The sequence below is a fragment of the Bufo gargarizans genome, chromosome 6 (assembly GCF_014858855.1).
Source record: "Bufo gargarizans isolate SCDJY-AF-19 chromosome 6, ASM1485885v1, whole genome shotgun sequence".
Lineage (NCBI taxonomy): Eukaryota > Metazoa > Chordata > Amphibia > Anura > Bufonidae > Bufo > Bufo gargarizans.
The window spans coordinates 133,379,726-133,397,069 of NC_058085.1; the positions used below are offsets into that span (position 1 = coordinate 133,379,726).

General features: G+C 43.5%; 1 protein-coding gene across 2 annotated transcripts in view; it reads right to left on the minus strand.

Annotated features, from left to right (window-relative positions):
- ITGA3 (integrin subunit alpha 3) overlaps positions 1–17,144 on the minus strand; it is a 55,041-nt gene extending 37,897 nt beyond the window's left edge. Inside the window, exon 1 of one of the 2 annotated variants that reach the window (XM_044296935.1) lies at positions 16,631–17,144. In XM_044296935.1, coding sequence (XP_044152870.1) covers positions 16,631–16,812 — 182 coding nt within the window. In that variant the 5' untranslated portion in view covers positions 16,813–17,144. The remainder of the gene's footprint in view (positions 1–16,630) is intronic. The other variant, XM_044296936.1, reaches the window with a different exon arrangement.
- Between the last annotated feature and the right edge of the window lie 200 nt (positions 17,145–17,344).

Genomic DNA, 17,344 nt, shown 5'->3' on the forward strand with positions numbered 1-17,344 from the left:
AAGCTGGGGCCCCTCTGCACAGGGTCCATAGCAACTGCAAGAACTGCTTCTATGGGATGTAGGTGCCAGGGGTTGTCACAAAACATATTCTAGATTTTTCAAACCAGCATCTGGATCTGAATACTTTTGTAATTGCATGAAATTAAAAATGTATTATAGCCACTGAGTTATTCAATAAAATGCATCTGTATAGCGCCATCTGCTGTTTGTTCTTTTCCTTAGTCTTTTGTCCGTCTCACTGTGCAGGTCGCACATGCTCAGTTTTAATCATTGACTGCTACCAACCATACGTTCTGTTAGGGTACTTTCACACTAGCGTTTTTCTTTTCCGGCGCTGAGTTCTGTCCTAGGGGCTCAAATCCGGAAAAGAACTGATCAGTTTTATCCTAATGCATTCTGAATGGAGAGTCCGTCCCTCAGGATGCATCAGGATGTCTTCTGTTCAGTCTTTTTGACTGATAAGGCTTTTCAGAAAAACGTAGCATGCAGTATTTTTACCTCCGGCCAAAAATCCTGAACACTTTGACTGAACGCCGGATCCGGACTTTTTCCCATTGACTTGCATTAACGCCGTATGTTCAGTCAAAACGGATCCGGCTTTTGCATGTTAAACCCGAAAAATAGGGAAAAAAAGTCCATAAATGGCGGATCCGTTTTTTCCAATGCATTTTTCCATTGTGATCGAAAGCCTGATCAGGATTCAAATGTAATCAGTTTTCACACGTTTTTCCAGATCCGGCGGGCAGTTCCGGTGTCGGAATTGAACGTCGGATTCAAACAACGCTAGTGTGAAAGTAGCCTTAGAAGCTGTGCCAGTTACAGGGAGAGAGCTGTAGTAGAAAGGACATGCCCCTGATCTGCCAGGCTGAAGATGATCTAGCAGAACAATTGGAGTAATGAATGGGGAGATCTCTGGTTCCATGTGTGGTACAGGGCTGGGTAGACTTCCCTCAGCTCCCTTATCTCAGGGGTCAGTGTGAGTTCTTACCAAGTGCTGAAGACATCTTCTGTGCATTGTGCCGTGGCATGCTGACTTTGTTCACGGGGCACAGACATTGCCATGTATTATATGAGCTCTGATTATCATTTTTTACATTAATATGAATATGATTTGCCCAGGATACTAATAAAATAGCTTAGTTAATATCTGATTATCTATAAAACCTGGCAAAGGTATACTGGGATTTGTAGTGCCACAACAGCCGCAGAGTCACAGGGTGACTATATACTGTCTGTTCTCTGCCAGATGATAGGAGTTGTGGCTGTCTGTATAAAGAACTTCAGGGCTGAGGGGGTTAATGTCTGCAGAGCCGTACAGACCTGGGGGTTGCTAGATCTTGTTTTGCAGCAGAATAAATTTAAGAACCTGTAAGTGTTGTGTAATTGATCTACTGCAGGGCGGGGTTGGAGGGAGTTATGACGGAAACCCCTTCTGGGAATAATGATACCACTTTCTGCTCTACAAAGGGTTAATGAGGTGAATGATCCCCCAAGTAACTAACGGTAAAAGATTTGTCGGTGACTAACCGGAGGCTACCTGCATTGTTGGCATGCCTAGGGTGAATCAGAGGAAGTAGCATTTATCATACCACACCCTGAGTGACACACAGCGGGCAGTGCCAGCCTCCATTCACGCACACACACTGCAGCACAATGACGAGCATGGGCAGTTCACATGGGTGCTGTGCCAAGCTTCAATGACATACAATGCTACACTGAAAGAACGAGAGACCAGGCCAGGCTTGTGCCAGCACACACTTGCTGCCAGCTCTACTATGACGGGCGATTACACAGAGAAGTAATGTGGCAATTTCCACAGACCACAGGTGCCAAATCATATATGTAATAATACCACAATGTGGGCGCGATGCACAAAAACCGCAAGCTACATATACTGTACCATAGTGCTCAGGCATATAAATTAGGGTGGGCATTATGCATAACATATGCCGCCACTTATGTCGACTGGGTTGATCCTGAAGCTACACAGCAGGTTGGCATTATATTAGAATCACTGGCAGAGACGCTACCACTGTACTGCAATTTTATTATGCCATGCCAAGTGCATTGCTAATTCCCATGGAGGGCATTGGAAGACCTGTCACTGAATCTGTGTTGTGCCATTCCTTTATTATTCCTGCTAGAAGTTATGATTTACTAGCAGTTTGCAATGAAGGTCCAGGGGGGCGTTTCCAGGTGTGTCCCTGCACAGTCTGACACTGGTATCATAGACTGAATTGTGGCAGACTGTGCAAGGACACATTCTCAACTGGTAACACCCATGTGGACTCTGCAAACTGCTAGTAATTCATTCATAACTTCTAGCAGTAACAATAAAAGAATGGCACATCATAGGTGCCAACCTCTAACTCAAATCAGTTCTGGAAAGTGCAGGCAGTGAGAATGCCGACTTTCAATGTCCTTACCCATAGCATGGCCTATAGTGAACCTTTTAGAGACCGAGTGCCCAAAACTGCAACCAAATACCCACTTATTTATCGCAAAGTGCTGACACAGCAATTTAACCTAAATACCAATATAATATATCTTTCATGTCCTTTATCATTTATCTATAATAGATTAATAGCCTACATTTAATGCGCTGCCTGTGCTGTTTATAGTGTGTCCTGGGGATGATGAATGGCAGGAAAAGTCTAAAGCATATTGCTATGCCATAGACTTCTTCCAGGGTGTGGGTGCCCACATAGAGGGCTCTGTGTGCCGCCTCTGGCACCCGTGGTTCGCCATCACTGGCCTATAGGAATAGCTTTAAGAGGCTTTAAACATTTATGGTACATCTCACATCTGGGACCTCCGCCTATTTAAAGACCAGGGCTCCCATGACCTTTATTTTGCAAGCAAATGTTTGCATGCTTGGCATACCTTCTATAGACCCATGGTCATGGTCCTTAGGTAGACCATCCATGTTTGATCAGTGTAAGTCCAACATCCGGGACCTAGCACAATGAAGGGACATGGAAACCATCACTTGACCTGGAAACAAGCTGCAGGACCAGACACAGATGCCGGTACGGACGAGAAGTTGTGCCTCTTTAAACAATGAAGCAGAAAGAGCCATGGCTCCTTCACTGCACTGATTGACAGGAGAACCTGTGGTTGGACCACTACCAACCAAACATTGATGGTGTGTTCTAAGGAATCCAGACAACTCTTTTAAAGGGATTTTCTAGGAGATTGATACTGATAGCCTATTCTCAGGATAGGTCATCAACTCCTGGCATCCTGGCCGATCATCTGTTTGCGGCAATGTAACCTGCACCAAACAGATGTTGATGTAGGAAGACTAAAGAGCTGCAGCGTGGACACCAAAGCACTGGGAACCAGACAAGGGGATCAGTTAAAAATGATTTCCTCCACAGGTACAGCCACCTTGGAAGGGGGTCTGCTCAAAAGGCTCCCAGGGCTAAACAATCCCTTTAAGGAATCTACTGTGGATGTGTCATGAATGTCCATTATGCTAAAACCAATTTTTTTGAGGGGGATAGTTTTTGTGGCTCCATAACTTTGTTGCCTTGCTTAGATGCCTGGTCAGCCAAACCTGCCAATCTCAGTGGGACCAGACAACTATGTAATGTGTTGGGGGGGGAATTTGAGGTGTAAGGAATACTTGTCCAAACGAGCATATGACTGATAAGTAACTAAAGGATTTTTTGTGACTCAGGCAATTATTGGGAACAAGTGGTTCTTGCCCGATGCCTGCATGTAGACCAGCAATCACTGCTGTCATCGCTCATCCCCAGAGCATCATTGTTTTTGGGAATGGCTATAAGCACAAAGATGTATGCACAATGAAAAGTGCAATATGGAGAATAAGACTAAAACTGAACAGCGAATGGAAAGTATCAAATAAACATCAGGCAAAAAATAAACCAATACAGATTACCTGAATAGAGACTAGGAGTGGTCTTTGTGGAGAAAAGAATCCCGACATGGCGTCCTCACGGGTCCCTGAAGTTTGTAATTGTACTTATAATTAGGTGGACACAAGTTCCATTTGGCTTGGTCCATGTGGAGCTTTTTTATTGTTTTTAGTTGCCTGCTTTTTAAGTATTTTTCATATATGGAGGTGCTCCCTCTTTCAATAATTTGTGTTCTTTTCCGTAGTCCATATAAACAGCAAGCAGACACTAAATATCAGGTTGGAGGGACAATAATAGCTACAACACGATATGCCCCGTGAACAAAGACAGCATGCCACGGCACAATGCACAGAAGATGTCTTCAGCACTTGGTAAGAACTTACACTGACCCCTGAGATAAGGGAGCTGAGGGAAGTCTACAGCGCCTCCTGATACATCTCCTGCCTCCCCCTTTCTTAGCATGTCTCAACCTGAGAACTGCAGACATGAACTGTGGCCTACAGAGACAGACCTTAGGCCAGGGAGGGCTGCTGTACAGATTACTATATAGATCTGTAGACCTTGATTGAGTAGGCGTAGAAGTAATACACTTTCAGATCTATAGAGTGGAGACCATTAGAAGCAAGTAAACCATTTACCGTACTCAACTACTGGAGAACTGATTTAAGATAAATATGAGTCTTGTTCTGTCCTTAAAGGGAACCTGTTGTATTGAAAATGCAGTGCAACCTGCCGGCCGCATGTTATAGAGCAGGAGGAGATAAGCAGATTTATATATAGTTTTATGGGGAAAGATTCTATATAACTCAAAGGGAATCTGTCACCTATTTTGAGCCTATAATACTGTTAACATAGCAATGTGCAATAAAGTACCTTTATTCCTGCATGTGTCTTCTTTCTTTTATTCAACTTTTCATTCAGATGAAAAAGCGATTTTTCTGATATGCAAATTAAGTCTCAAGGTGCCCAGAGGGGCGTTATTACTCTGCTCTAGTGCCCAGTAACCCCCCCCCTGCAGTGCCCAGCCCGCCTTTCTTCCAAGCCCAGCACGCCTCCTAAGAAATAAATGTCCTCCTACATCCTTGCCGAACGGCGCCGCCCCCTCCACTACGTCATTTAATTTATTCACTGCACCGTCCTTGCTTCCTCCTCTCTTGGCCTCCAAAATCCCGCGCAGGCGCAGTATCGCTGAGTGCCTGCGCCTGTACGATACTCCTGGGTGGGGTGCAATGGGCGAGGGTGGGGTGCAATGGGCCCATGGGCGCAGACACATTTATCATTATTTACACCAGAAAATGACATAAATAATGGATGAAATCTACGGCAGCTCGAAACTACCAAAGATTTTAGTCTGGCGCCAGAAGGTCTGCGCCTGTTCATGAATTAAACGTCTCTTCTGGTGGCGCATGCCCTATCATAACCACCACAGCACACGCCAGTCATGATAAATCAGGGCCTGTTTGTCTGTCTAACGGCTGTATTACACCATCAGATTTTCTGACCAGTCAGACCAATAGTTGGCGTGTGTAAACAGCCAACTGGACCAATGATTGCTCAGAAAATCTATCAGATAATCTGTTGATGTAATACAGCCCTAAGCATCCATTCACACAACCGTAGGCCATCCGTTCCCGTATTGCGGACCATTAACTCGAATGGGTCTGCAAACCTCAAGATACGGCATGGAGGCACGGATCGGAAGCTCACATATTGTATATTGCGGATTGTGGACCCATTCAAGTGAGTGAATGCGGGATTCACACGGCCGGTGCCCGGGCATTGCGGACCGCGAATCTGAAGTCTGCAGCACGGGCATGGACGGTTTACGTTCGTGTGAATGTACCCTAAAAAGTAATGCAAATTGGTGCGACTTTGGAACAATTTGGCGCAGCTAGGGTTTCTACACTTTTTTCCAGACTTGCTTAAAATGTTGGTATAGTGTCAGATATATAATCCAGGCTGAGCCCCTGTGAAAAATCTGGTGCAGGTCTAGATAACCTGCCTATGTTTACGCTCTCTACAGGGTTAGTAAATCTGGGCCTTTGTGTTTATGGCCATGTTAAGTGAGGAGCATTCGCTTGCTTCTCTATTGCTGCTTTCCAAGTGTTGATCCCCATATATGATGCTTTAGCCTATAAAAGGCAGCCATTTTATGGCTGTTGTTCAAAAATAGAGCATACGATGGGCAAAGGTCACAATGATACCCTATACAGAAGAATGTTGAACCAAGCAGTAATATTGAGCGACGGTTAATCATTTTTTTAATAACTGCTCTAACCTTTAAGAGATCGATTGGAATGCAGCAGAAAAATCTTGATAGTCCCAAAACAGACTCTACTAAAGAGACACAACACATTTTATGTTAATTTCATTTTCAAAAACATAATTGCACTTTGAGGTCAACATGTTATCAATCCCCACAAACCCCAAACCCACGGTGGGTCCTTGCACAGTCTAGTAATCTTCATTTTCCTTCACTGTAAAAACTGTATTGGCCTAAATCACAAATATTTAGTAAATCACTGGATCTCCAACGAAGCACGATAATCCTACTAGTCAATACCTCACTGGGCAGATGAATGACGACAGGGCCACCAAGGAAATGAGAATACAAAGGGTAAATAGAGAAGTACACTAAACCACTAGATCATCGGGGATTGATATTCATCAAGTACAGTGCATTCGGAAAGTCTTCAGACCTTTTTCACATTTTGTAATGGTTGGATGGCAACTGTCGGTGGACAGCATTTTTCAGGTCTCTCCAGAGATGTTCCGTGCGGTTCAAGTCGGTACTCTGGCTGGGCCACTCAAGGAAATTCAGAGTTGTCCCTAACACTACTGCGTTGTCTTGGCTCTGTGCTTAGGGTCATTGTGTTGTTGGAGGTTAAAACTTCGACCCAGTTTAAGGTCCAGAGCACTGTGGATCAGGTTTTCATTAGGAATATCTCCATACTTTGCTCCATTAAGCTTTCCCCACAAATCTGACCAGTCTCCCTGTTCCAGCCACTGAAAAATACACCCACAGCAGGATACTGCCACCACCATCCTTTAACTGGCATTGCGCAGACTATGGGCAGTGCCTAGTTTTCTCCAAATATAACGCTTAGAACTGAGGCCAAAAAAGCTTAAAGGGGTTGGCCACGTTCTGGTAATTGTTGATCATATAGTCCTTGTTGAAATTCTGCACCATTTTCCATATTTTATCAGGTATGCTCCCTTGTTTACAAAGACTTTTGTGCTGTCCACATAGATGTCCTGTATTAGAACCAGATAAATCACGTCCATTTGATAGCTCCTCCATTGAAACACACTGCACCTGCACTAGACTTCCAACAGAACAAGTACAGATAGCAGGTGCAGTGGCTTTGAATGGAGGAGACATCAAATGGAGGTGATTATCCTGGTCACATGACCCTCCATCAGCAGCCATCTTATGGACAGCTCAATGTGTGGACAGCTCAAAAGACTTTGTAAACAAGGGAGCATGCCTTATGAAATATAGAAAATAGACTATATTAGTAGGTGTCATATAGTCATCTCACAAACACATTGGTCAACAGAAGCCAGAAAGTGGACAACCCCTTTAATTTTGGTTTCATCAGACCAGACAATCTTGCTTCTCACAGTCTGAGGCTCTTTTAGGTTTGTTTTTGCAAATATCTTTTACTGAGGAGAGACTTCTTTCTGCCACTCTGCCATAAAGCCCAGATTGATGGAATGCTGCAGTGATTGCTGACTTTCTGGACGTTCCTCTCACCTGTAAATTTGGAACTCACATCTTTGGAAGCCACAGTTTCACTAACTCATCTGTCCAGGCTCCAGCGGTGAGATAATGTATTTGCCAAGCATCTCTAATTTACATAATACGCATAGCATTAGAATACTTTTTTGCACTTTATTTGGTTTGCAGAGTGCTGCAGCATTGTATTTTTTACTCCAGCGGTGAGATCTCCAGCTTTGGCGTGACTGCTCGAGGAGTGACGCGTTGCTAAGCCACTCCCATTGGTGATGTGACAGCGTCCTTAGCAACAGTGAGTATCTGCTGGGAGAGACTATCAGTGGGCTGAGTGCTCAGCTGCTCTATAACTATTTGCTAGTGTTCTGACTATGGAGCGTCAAGTCTTGACCTATCAGGTTCTGATCCCGGAACTTGGTGTTCTATTTACAGCCCTTCCTGGATATATACCAGTGCCAGTGATAGTCTTTGACTTACTAGCTGTATTCTTGTGTATAGTTTATTGCTTGTTCCTCTAACCTCGGCTTGTCTTCTGACCACTCTCTGTCTCTTGTTTGGTACTGCGCGGTCCGACTGGTTCTGATCTTGGCTTGTCTTCTGACCAATTTTTGTTTTTTGTTTGGTACTGTATATCTTTCCTGGTTCTGACCCATTTACTTATAACCCTGTTTTTTTTTTGTTTTGTCTCTTGGTGTTTGTCTGCATGTAAGTAGCATAGGGACTTTCAACCAGTTGCGGTCTTGCTACCTAGAGCTTGCATTGAAATTAGATAGGGAAAGCGGGATGGGTTTAGGTTAAGGTTCACTGTCCGTGTCTGTCCCTACCTATAGGCATTACACAGAGTGACCATTTGGTTCCGGATTACCTCTCATACCAAGGCCCTTTTTTGTTATGGAGTGGCCAGCTATAGGAAGAGTCTTGGTTGTTCCAAACATCTTCCATTTAAGAATTATAGAGGCCATTGTGCTCTTGGGAACATTTAGTATAGAAGAAATGTCTTGTACTCTTCTTCAGATCTGTGCCTCCACACAATCCTGTCTCTGAGCTCTACATGCAGTTCTTTCCTCCTCATAGTTTGGTTTTTCTCTAGTATGCATTGTCAGCTGGGAAATTTTATGTAGACAGTGGTGTGTCTTTCCAAAATATGTCCAATCTACTGAGTTTATCTCATCTCAAAAATGGTCAAGAGAAATGGGAGGCTCCAGAGCTAAATTTCAAGTGTCATAACAAAAGGTCTGCATACTTCCTTTTTAACACATTTCTATAATTTTATTTATGCTTTATTATTATGGGATATTGAGTGCAGATTGATGGGGAAAACTTGATTTTTTATTTTATTTTAGCACAAGTCCCCAACTTAAAATGTAAAACAAGTGAAAGGGTCTGAAGACTTTCCAAATACACTGTAGGTCACCACGGAAAAGTGCTAAACAAATGTATTAGAAGCAAAGACAATTAATCCACTGTGTCAGACAAGATAGACACTAAACTAGTGGAGCACCAGCAAAGGACTAAAACTCTCAATCACAAGCATTTGCTACCAAACTAATAGATCAATGGAACTTAGCACTATACACGAAATTATAAAAAGGACCTTAAAGTGGTTTTTCGGGATGTTTTAATTGATGACCTATCCTCAGTATTTAATTGGTGGGGATCTGACACCTGGGACCCCCGCCGATCAGCTATTTGAGAAGGGCTCGCATAGCAGCATACATTGTATAGCGGCCCTACCCCATTCACTTCAATGAGGCCTAGCTGCGTCTAGGTCATGTGAACATGATATCACATGGCCTAGGCAAAGCTGAAAGAAGGCCACAACGCTACTGCGTTCTTCTTAAACAGCTGGTCGGGGAGGGGGGTGTCCTGGGTGTTAGACCCCCAACAATCAGATACTATCCAGAGGATAGGTCGTTGGTTAAAAAATACCACAAAACCCCTTTAATCTACAAGATCATCACAGACAGCTAAAAACACCATCACTAAGCACAATTAATGATCACTAAACCTATGGTTCACACAGGAGGATCACAAAACATTTGGTTGAATAAGGATTGGGTACTATGCCATTTAGTTTCTTGAAATTCAACAAAATGCAACTGGGTCAACACAAGGCAACTGTACATGTTATCCTGAAGACCACCCTGAACTAACAGTGTGTGTCTAATGTTCAAGGGGACAGTTTTAATAATGGTATCTTCATTCGATGAACCAGAACAAATTAAAAAGACACACACAACACCTGGGACACAATGGATGGCGCAGTACCATGGAATAGTCCATCTGACATAGTTTAGGACTTCAACTTGGTTCTTAAGTGTACTTTTTCTCATTGTGCATTGCAGAGGGAGGGCCCAACAGAAAATTAATATGTTTTACCACTGGCATGGCAGCACCGTTGGCACCTGATCTGGCATGACTATGAGCTACAGAGCATGGATGGATCTCCCTATTACAATCTCAATAAAACTTCTACTGTCTCCAGTACTGTCTCTACTGATGAATATTTTCTCTGTTGCAAGTGACCAAGAACAAACTTTGAATGGGAAGGATGGGGGTGGCTTTGTTATAGATGTGTATGTGTGTAATTTAACACTTTGACCCTACAGAGATCGCGGGTAGTCTACAAACAGTCCTTAAACTAGGTGTTTGAGATTCACAAGGTAGAATTTACACATTCATTTGTACACAGGTTTTTACTCGTTTACTGGAATTCTTGAGTCAACTAAAACCACCGGACCAAGTCTCAATGCAAGAGTTACAGCAGTGGCCTATAGTTCTCCAGGGGGTAAAGCTGATGGTGAGACAACCCCAGGTCATAGCACCCATGAAGATTCTCTATTCACTTCAATCGACATTGATGGTTCTCCGTAGTCAAGATCTGTGTTAGATGGGGGTGTCCAGATTGGAGTACCCAACTATATCTACTCACCAGTTGTCTAACCCAGGTTTTCTCCTTGATGAAATCTTAGATTCATATAATTCATATATCTGTATCTAAGGCAGCGTATGTTCACAAACAAGGAGCTCCATGAGCACTGTAAGAGAATCTGACATGTTCTCTTCTATTTTAGTATCAGCTTTAGGAGCCCTTTAAGCTGAAAAATTTCCCTGGACTTTATTAGACACGTGGTAATTATATTTTTTTTTATAAAGGATTATGGGATTTTGGTCCTATTGTTCCCAGGTACAGTACATGTTGCCAGGAGCGTGATCCGCACCCTGGTATAGACTGAGCAGCATTTCTTTCTTTTTACTGAAGGGTGAATGAATGAATTCTGCCCCCACAGGGCACAGATTTTCTTAGAGATTAGGTATGTACAGAAGGGAGGTGGTGAGAGAACACTCCAAGAATCTATGGAATGCGTGGCAGGAAAGAGAGACTAAGCACACACACCTATATAGTCACTCCTACTATATACTGTACTGCACACTCCTACTCATACAGGTAAACAGGGCACAGAGTATGGCACCACAGCTATGTACTGTAACTAGCAGTATAAACTGTGGATATCCTCACCTATAATAAAAAATATAATAAAAAATAGTACAAAAAATATACTCATCGTGAAGGTGGACTATCAATTTGTCGTTTTCTGTCTGCTCGTCTTCCAAAAGCCATACATTTTTTACTTTTCACATTGCTATATGAAGGCTTGTTTTTTGGGGACAAGTTTTATTTTATTTTTTGATCAATTTTGACCAATTAATTTATTGTATCATACATTAAAAAATGGGGAAAAAATTATTTGTGAGGCCATAGTGTTTTAAGTAAGGCTACTTTCACTGGCGTTTTGGCTTTCCGTTTATGAGATCCGTTCAGGGCTCTCACAAGCGGTCCAAAACGGATCAGTTTTGCCTTAGTGCATTCTAAATGGAAAAGAATCCACTCAGAATGCATCAGTTTGCCTCCGATCAGTCTCCATTCCGCTCTGGAGGCGGACACAGACGCTGCTTGCAGCGTTTTGGTGTCCGTCTGACAAAATTGAGCCAAACTGATCCGTTCTGACACACAATGTAAGTCAATGGGGACGGATCCGTTTCCTATGACACAATCTGGCACAATAGAAAACGGATCCGTCCTCCATTGACTTTCAATGGTGTTCAAGACGGATCCGTCTTGGCTATGGTAATGATAATACAAACGGATCCTCACCAAACGAGAGTGTGAATGTAGCATTACCTTTTTTGGGTGTTCACTGTGATCTAGCGATACTAAAACCTTGGAAAAAAATTGCTTTGTGTCTCCATATTCTGACACCCATAACTTTTTAGATTTCCATCTATGGGGCCATGTGATGGATTATTTTTTGTGGGTAAAGCCGTAATTATTAATGGTACCATTTTGGGATACAGTTCACTTTTTAATCACTTTTCATTTACGGTAAAAAAAAAATCAGAGGGTGAGATGACCAAAAAAGTGTTCAAGGTGCAGGATAAATACTTTCATATTTGAATTGTTTAGACATTTTAGCACACAGGAATACCAATTTGGTTTATTTTTTCATCATTTATTTTTATATGTACAATTGGAAAAGGGGGGTGATTTGACATTGTAGTAATTTAGGCTACATTCACACGTATGCCAACTGATGGCATTAGTAAGACTGATCAGGATCCTGATCAGTCTGACAAATGCCTGATCAGTCTGAAAAATGCATTGAAATGCCGGATCCGTCTTTCCGGTGTCATCCGGCAAAACGGATCCGGCATTAATTTTTTTCCCCTTTTTTTCGGACTGTGTATAAGGACGGATCTGGCATTCCAGTATTTTGAATGCCGGATCCGGCACTAATACATTCCTATGGAAAAAAAATGCCAGAAAGGTAAAAAATATTCACAGCAGATGGCCAGGAGCTGCTCGGTGCATGGAAAAACTCTGAAAGGGCTGCAGCGTTATGGCTGCTTCATTCTCAAGATCAGTAAGGGTTCTAGGCGTCAGACCGCCCACTGATAATAAAGTGATCATTCTGTGATGGAAAGCCCCTTTAACTACAGTAACACCTGCATTTAAAAGAGCACTCCGCCTTAGGGGGCGGATCATGAGACAAAGATTCTTTCGTTTGTCATTGTCATTTGGTCAGTTAAGTGCACCGATTAAAGGGCATGTACATTTTTGTACACACTTTTCTATCTTCTGGCATATCACAGACATGAGATGGAGGTCCAGGAGCTTAAACAGTGGACAGCTACAGGGAATTTCACATTTTCCTACAATATTTTTATATCTAAAAAGTGCCAATTTCAAAAATTTACTAATGTAAAAATTACAAATTTGTTAAACTACAAACTCCCTGCCTTGGTTTAAAAGAAGGAGCTCAAAACATAAACCAGTGATCTTCAACCTGTGGCTGTCAGGGCATATCGGGATGTTTGTGCATGAGGTCCACTCCTTCACGAAGCTTTCCCCTCAGATCTCAATATTCAATTTATCGACACATCCGGTAGCATCCTGGTAAGATGGACACACTGGAAGACTGACAAACACTTCCTCAGGAAGCATGGGAGGGCATCACCCATTATCATGTGTAAGACAGAAGGTCTGTGGTCAGGAACCAGGAATTTACTAATAAGACACAGCAGTCAAAACAACATCCACTGAAAATCTAATAACTTAACACAATAATTCACTTGGTAAGGTCACAAGTAAGAGAAAACCATGTACCTCTTGTAGTGAAATCTGCCCAGCATGTCCATTTTGCATAGGCATTTCCATTTTATAGGAACACTTCCAGTAGAACTGATACACTTGTTATGTCTAGTACCAGGCCTGAGGGGGTGCTGCACCTCCCCAGGTAGACATGCTTGTCAGAGGAGGTGAGAGCTGCATTTTCATGCAGGAATCATCTCCTCTCTCGGGGACGAGCTGCATCACCATAGAGAATAATTGCCTCTGGGCAGTAGATCCGTATTTACCCAGAAATTATTTAGGTGACCGCATCAATGATGCTTTCATCCAATGAAAGAGGGCCTACTCGTTCATTGAGTGATCGGTGACACCTTTACACAGGGCAATAATCAGGAAGAAACCTTCCTTCCCAGGAACGCTTCTTCCCAATAACTGCCCTGGTGGCCCATGTACCAGGACCTCAAGGCTTTTTAGTCTATCCATATAGTAGCGCCACTAGAGACTGTAGCACTACTGTACCGAAAATAAAACATGTCCGAAAAGTGTTGTACTTGGCACTACATTAGTATGGCAGTTTTATGGACCATAAGGTGCCCATATACACTGAACTAAAATTGACAAAAATTGACCATTTCAACTATAACAAACGTTTGATGGAGAAATTCAACAACGAATGATCGTTTCAGCCAATGACATCACCATCAATGAAAAGAAGACGGCCATGTTTGAAACTTTCAGCTGATAGGAGAAAGATCCTTTATTTCTGATCTTTCTTTCAAAGAATGTTCCCAGAAACATTATTTGTCCTTAATATGCTGTCAAAGAACATGTATTTCCAGTCTAAAGAACCGTAACAACCAATTTGGACTAAAATATGTATAGCAACGTAGCTGTAACAATCGTTTGATCCACGGTTGCTCAACCATCAACCTATTAGGTACATATTAGCACATATTAGCTCCTGGGGAAGGATATGGTGCCCCATGGTGGCTCCAAACAGCGGCACGTGGACTTTTATTAACTCTGAAAGGCTTTATGAGGGAATTTCCTTTAATTACTTCTCACCGTGGCTTACATACCACCATACATGACCCATACATGCAGCAAAGCCATTTGCATAAGCCCTAAGTCTGAAGATGACCATACACATTAGGGACAATCAACCCAGCCTGTCTGAAGATGACCATACACATTAGAGACAATCAACCCAGCCTGTCTGAAGATGACCATACACATTAGGGACAATCAATCCAGCCTGTCTAAAGATGACCATACACATTAGAGACAATCAACCCAGCCTGTCTAAGTATGACCATACACATTAAAGAGAATCAACCCAGCCTGCCGATTTTGGTGGGACTGGCCTAACATCCAATATGTATGGGGGTGTCCCACAACTCTCACATGAATGCTCAGCCGAGAGTGATAGCTGTTTAACGTGTGTGGCCAGCTTTATGCCAGGTCTACACTAGTGCTGATTGATTTTACCTTTTACCATGCTATGGCGGAGTTGTACATAACCTTGTGGAATACAGCTGATAGAGGCGCTACGTGTACCCCTAGCCTAAATCTCAGGCCCTGCGGTTCTGCTGAACTAACATATGATCCAGTTGAGTTCAGTAGAACCATAGGGGGTCGTGTAGACTTTTTATTGCTTTGTACTGTCTTTTACCGCCACATACTACCCGGCACTGCTGTGTCAGTGTGTACCATTGGTCTGTACATAGCTGTTTGCACACCCCGCCCTGCAGGCACTGTAAAACTTTCTTATCTGCAGGTGAGATGAACAAAGGCGGAAGAAAGTAAAGGCTTTCAGCTACATGTTCAGCAGAACATCCCCAGGAGCCCCTCCCATGCCAAGACCTTGCACATTAACCTCTTCTGTGCCAGTCTGCAGCACATTGCGCATTAACACCTTAGCTGCCGGTCCACAACAACTCCAGAATATCAGTCACGACCCTCAACGCTGTCATTGCCCCCCACCCAAGGAGTAAGATGCAGAACCTAATCCCCATAGCCACCAATACTGATACAGTCTTGCTGAGTTAATCCTTCCATGTCCTCCACGTGTAATTCTTAAAAGACTCTTCACACCCAGAAAAGCACACCTTGCTGAACAAAGAGCGACATGGCCTCCATGTGTACTGTGACTTACGCCTTGTACCGCAGTGTTTAACAACCGGTGACTCTCCAGATGTTGCAAAACCGCAACTTCCATGTGGCTTCCTGGGCATGCTGGGAGTTGTGGTTTTGTAAAGGGTGGAGGCCCACAGGTTGGAGGACCCTGCTCAAGCAGATACTGTCTCATTCCACATCTGCTGAAAGACACCCCTATATATCCTCTGGTACAGGTCATGGTAGACCCCCTCATACACCACCCACACAGACATCATCTATTTTCATGCATGTATATGCCCTCTTCCATCACCAGACATGGTACACTATCCAGACGAGAGTCCCATCAATGAATCAATAAGCAAGCAGTCCACCACATCACATTACAGCACACCGGACCAGAGTGCCACAGGTATCATCCATTTTACTAACCATGTCCAATCCAGCCGCTACCCAACATGTATGAAGGAAGGTATTCTACTGCCATATCTATAGCTATCTAATATATATATATATATATATATATATATCATATCTGTCTATCTATTATCAATTTTATTATCTATCTATCTATCTATCTGTATAGATATATATAGCTCTGTTTGTGTATATAAGTAAGAACATATAGATGGAGCTATTAGGTAGATAGATAGATTGATATAGATAGATTATAGATAGATGATAGATAGATATTAGATAGATAGATATTAGATAGATAGAATATACAGATAGAGATAGATAGATAGATAGATCGATAGATAGATAGATAGAATATACAGATAGATAGATAGATATGAGATAGATAGAATATACAGATAGATGGATAGATAGATAGATAGATAGATAGATAGATAGATATGAGATAGATAGAATATACAGATAGATGGATAGATAGATAGATAGATAGATAGATAGATAGATAGATAGATAGAATATACAGATAGATAGATAGATAGATAGAGATAGATAGATAGATAGATAGATAGAATATACAGATAAATAATAGGTCATAGACTCCAGAGGGTACCCTGTTGAGTACCTCACCTGTAGACATACTTTCAGGTTCCCCTGATGTACCCATATCCATGCCCTACACACCTTGTGCCCTGGTCCTTTAGCAGACATCCCACTGCCCGGAGATGCCCACATTCACCCCTTTACCCCAGGAGGCCATTCTTCTCCTCCCTCCCCCCACCTGTTGTACAGACACATTCCACCTGAGAGATGCCCCTGCCCTGTGCCCCGGAGATGCCCGTCTCTTATACTCACAGGTAGCGCTGCTGCCCCTCACTCTGCCGGTGAAATGCCACCGAGAAGCCGAAGAACCCTCCGGGGACACCCGCCTGCTTTATCACCGGGAACTGGGTGTCCACATTGAAGCCGGAGCATGCCAGGCACAGTCCCAGGAGCAGGCAGAGCCCAGCTGGACCCAGCCTCATCCCTGCAGCCATCCCAGTCCTTCAGATGTCGGAATCAGGTGGTGTTCTGCTGGTTCTGTCCCTGGTGCTGATCAGAATCCTGGGTCAGTGGGCTCTCTCTCTCTCTCGGTCCTGCCTTTGCCCCCAGCTGCAGCATAGGTCCCAGTGCAGGCTGCAGTTCGGCTCCTCAGAAGATTCAACTTGATCCCAAAGGAATCTTGACTATGCCATGAGTGGAGATCGCTTCCTAGTGCAGCTCCTGTGTCACCTCCTGCAGAGTGAGACCTGAGTGCTGGCCTCCCTCCCTCTGTCAGACCCTCCTCCAGCCCTTGCACCCTGTGCCAGGCCCTCCCATTGCACTGGCTGCTGCCCCTTTCCTTCTCTCCTTCATTTCCACCTTCCCAGTCTCTCTTTGGGCTTTCCCTTCCCTCTTTTCTTCCGGTGAACTTCTCCCTTACACCCGGTACAGATCCCATGCAGGTTCCCTTAAAGGGGCCGCCCACCCCCCTGCACCTGCCGATGCTGGGAATGACTGGAGGGAAGGGGGATGCTGGGAGGGGGGAGC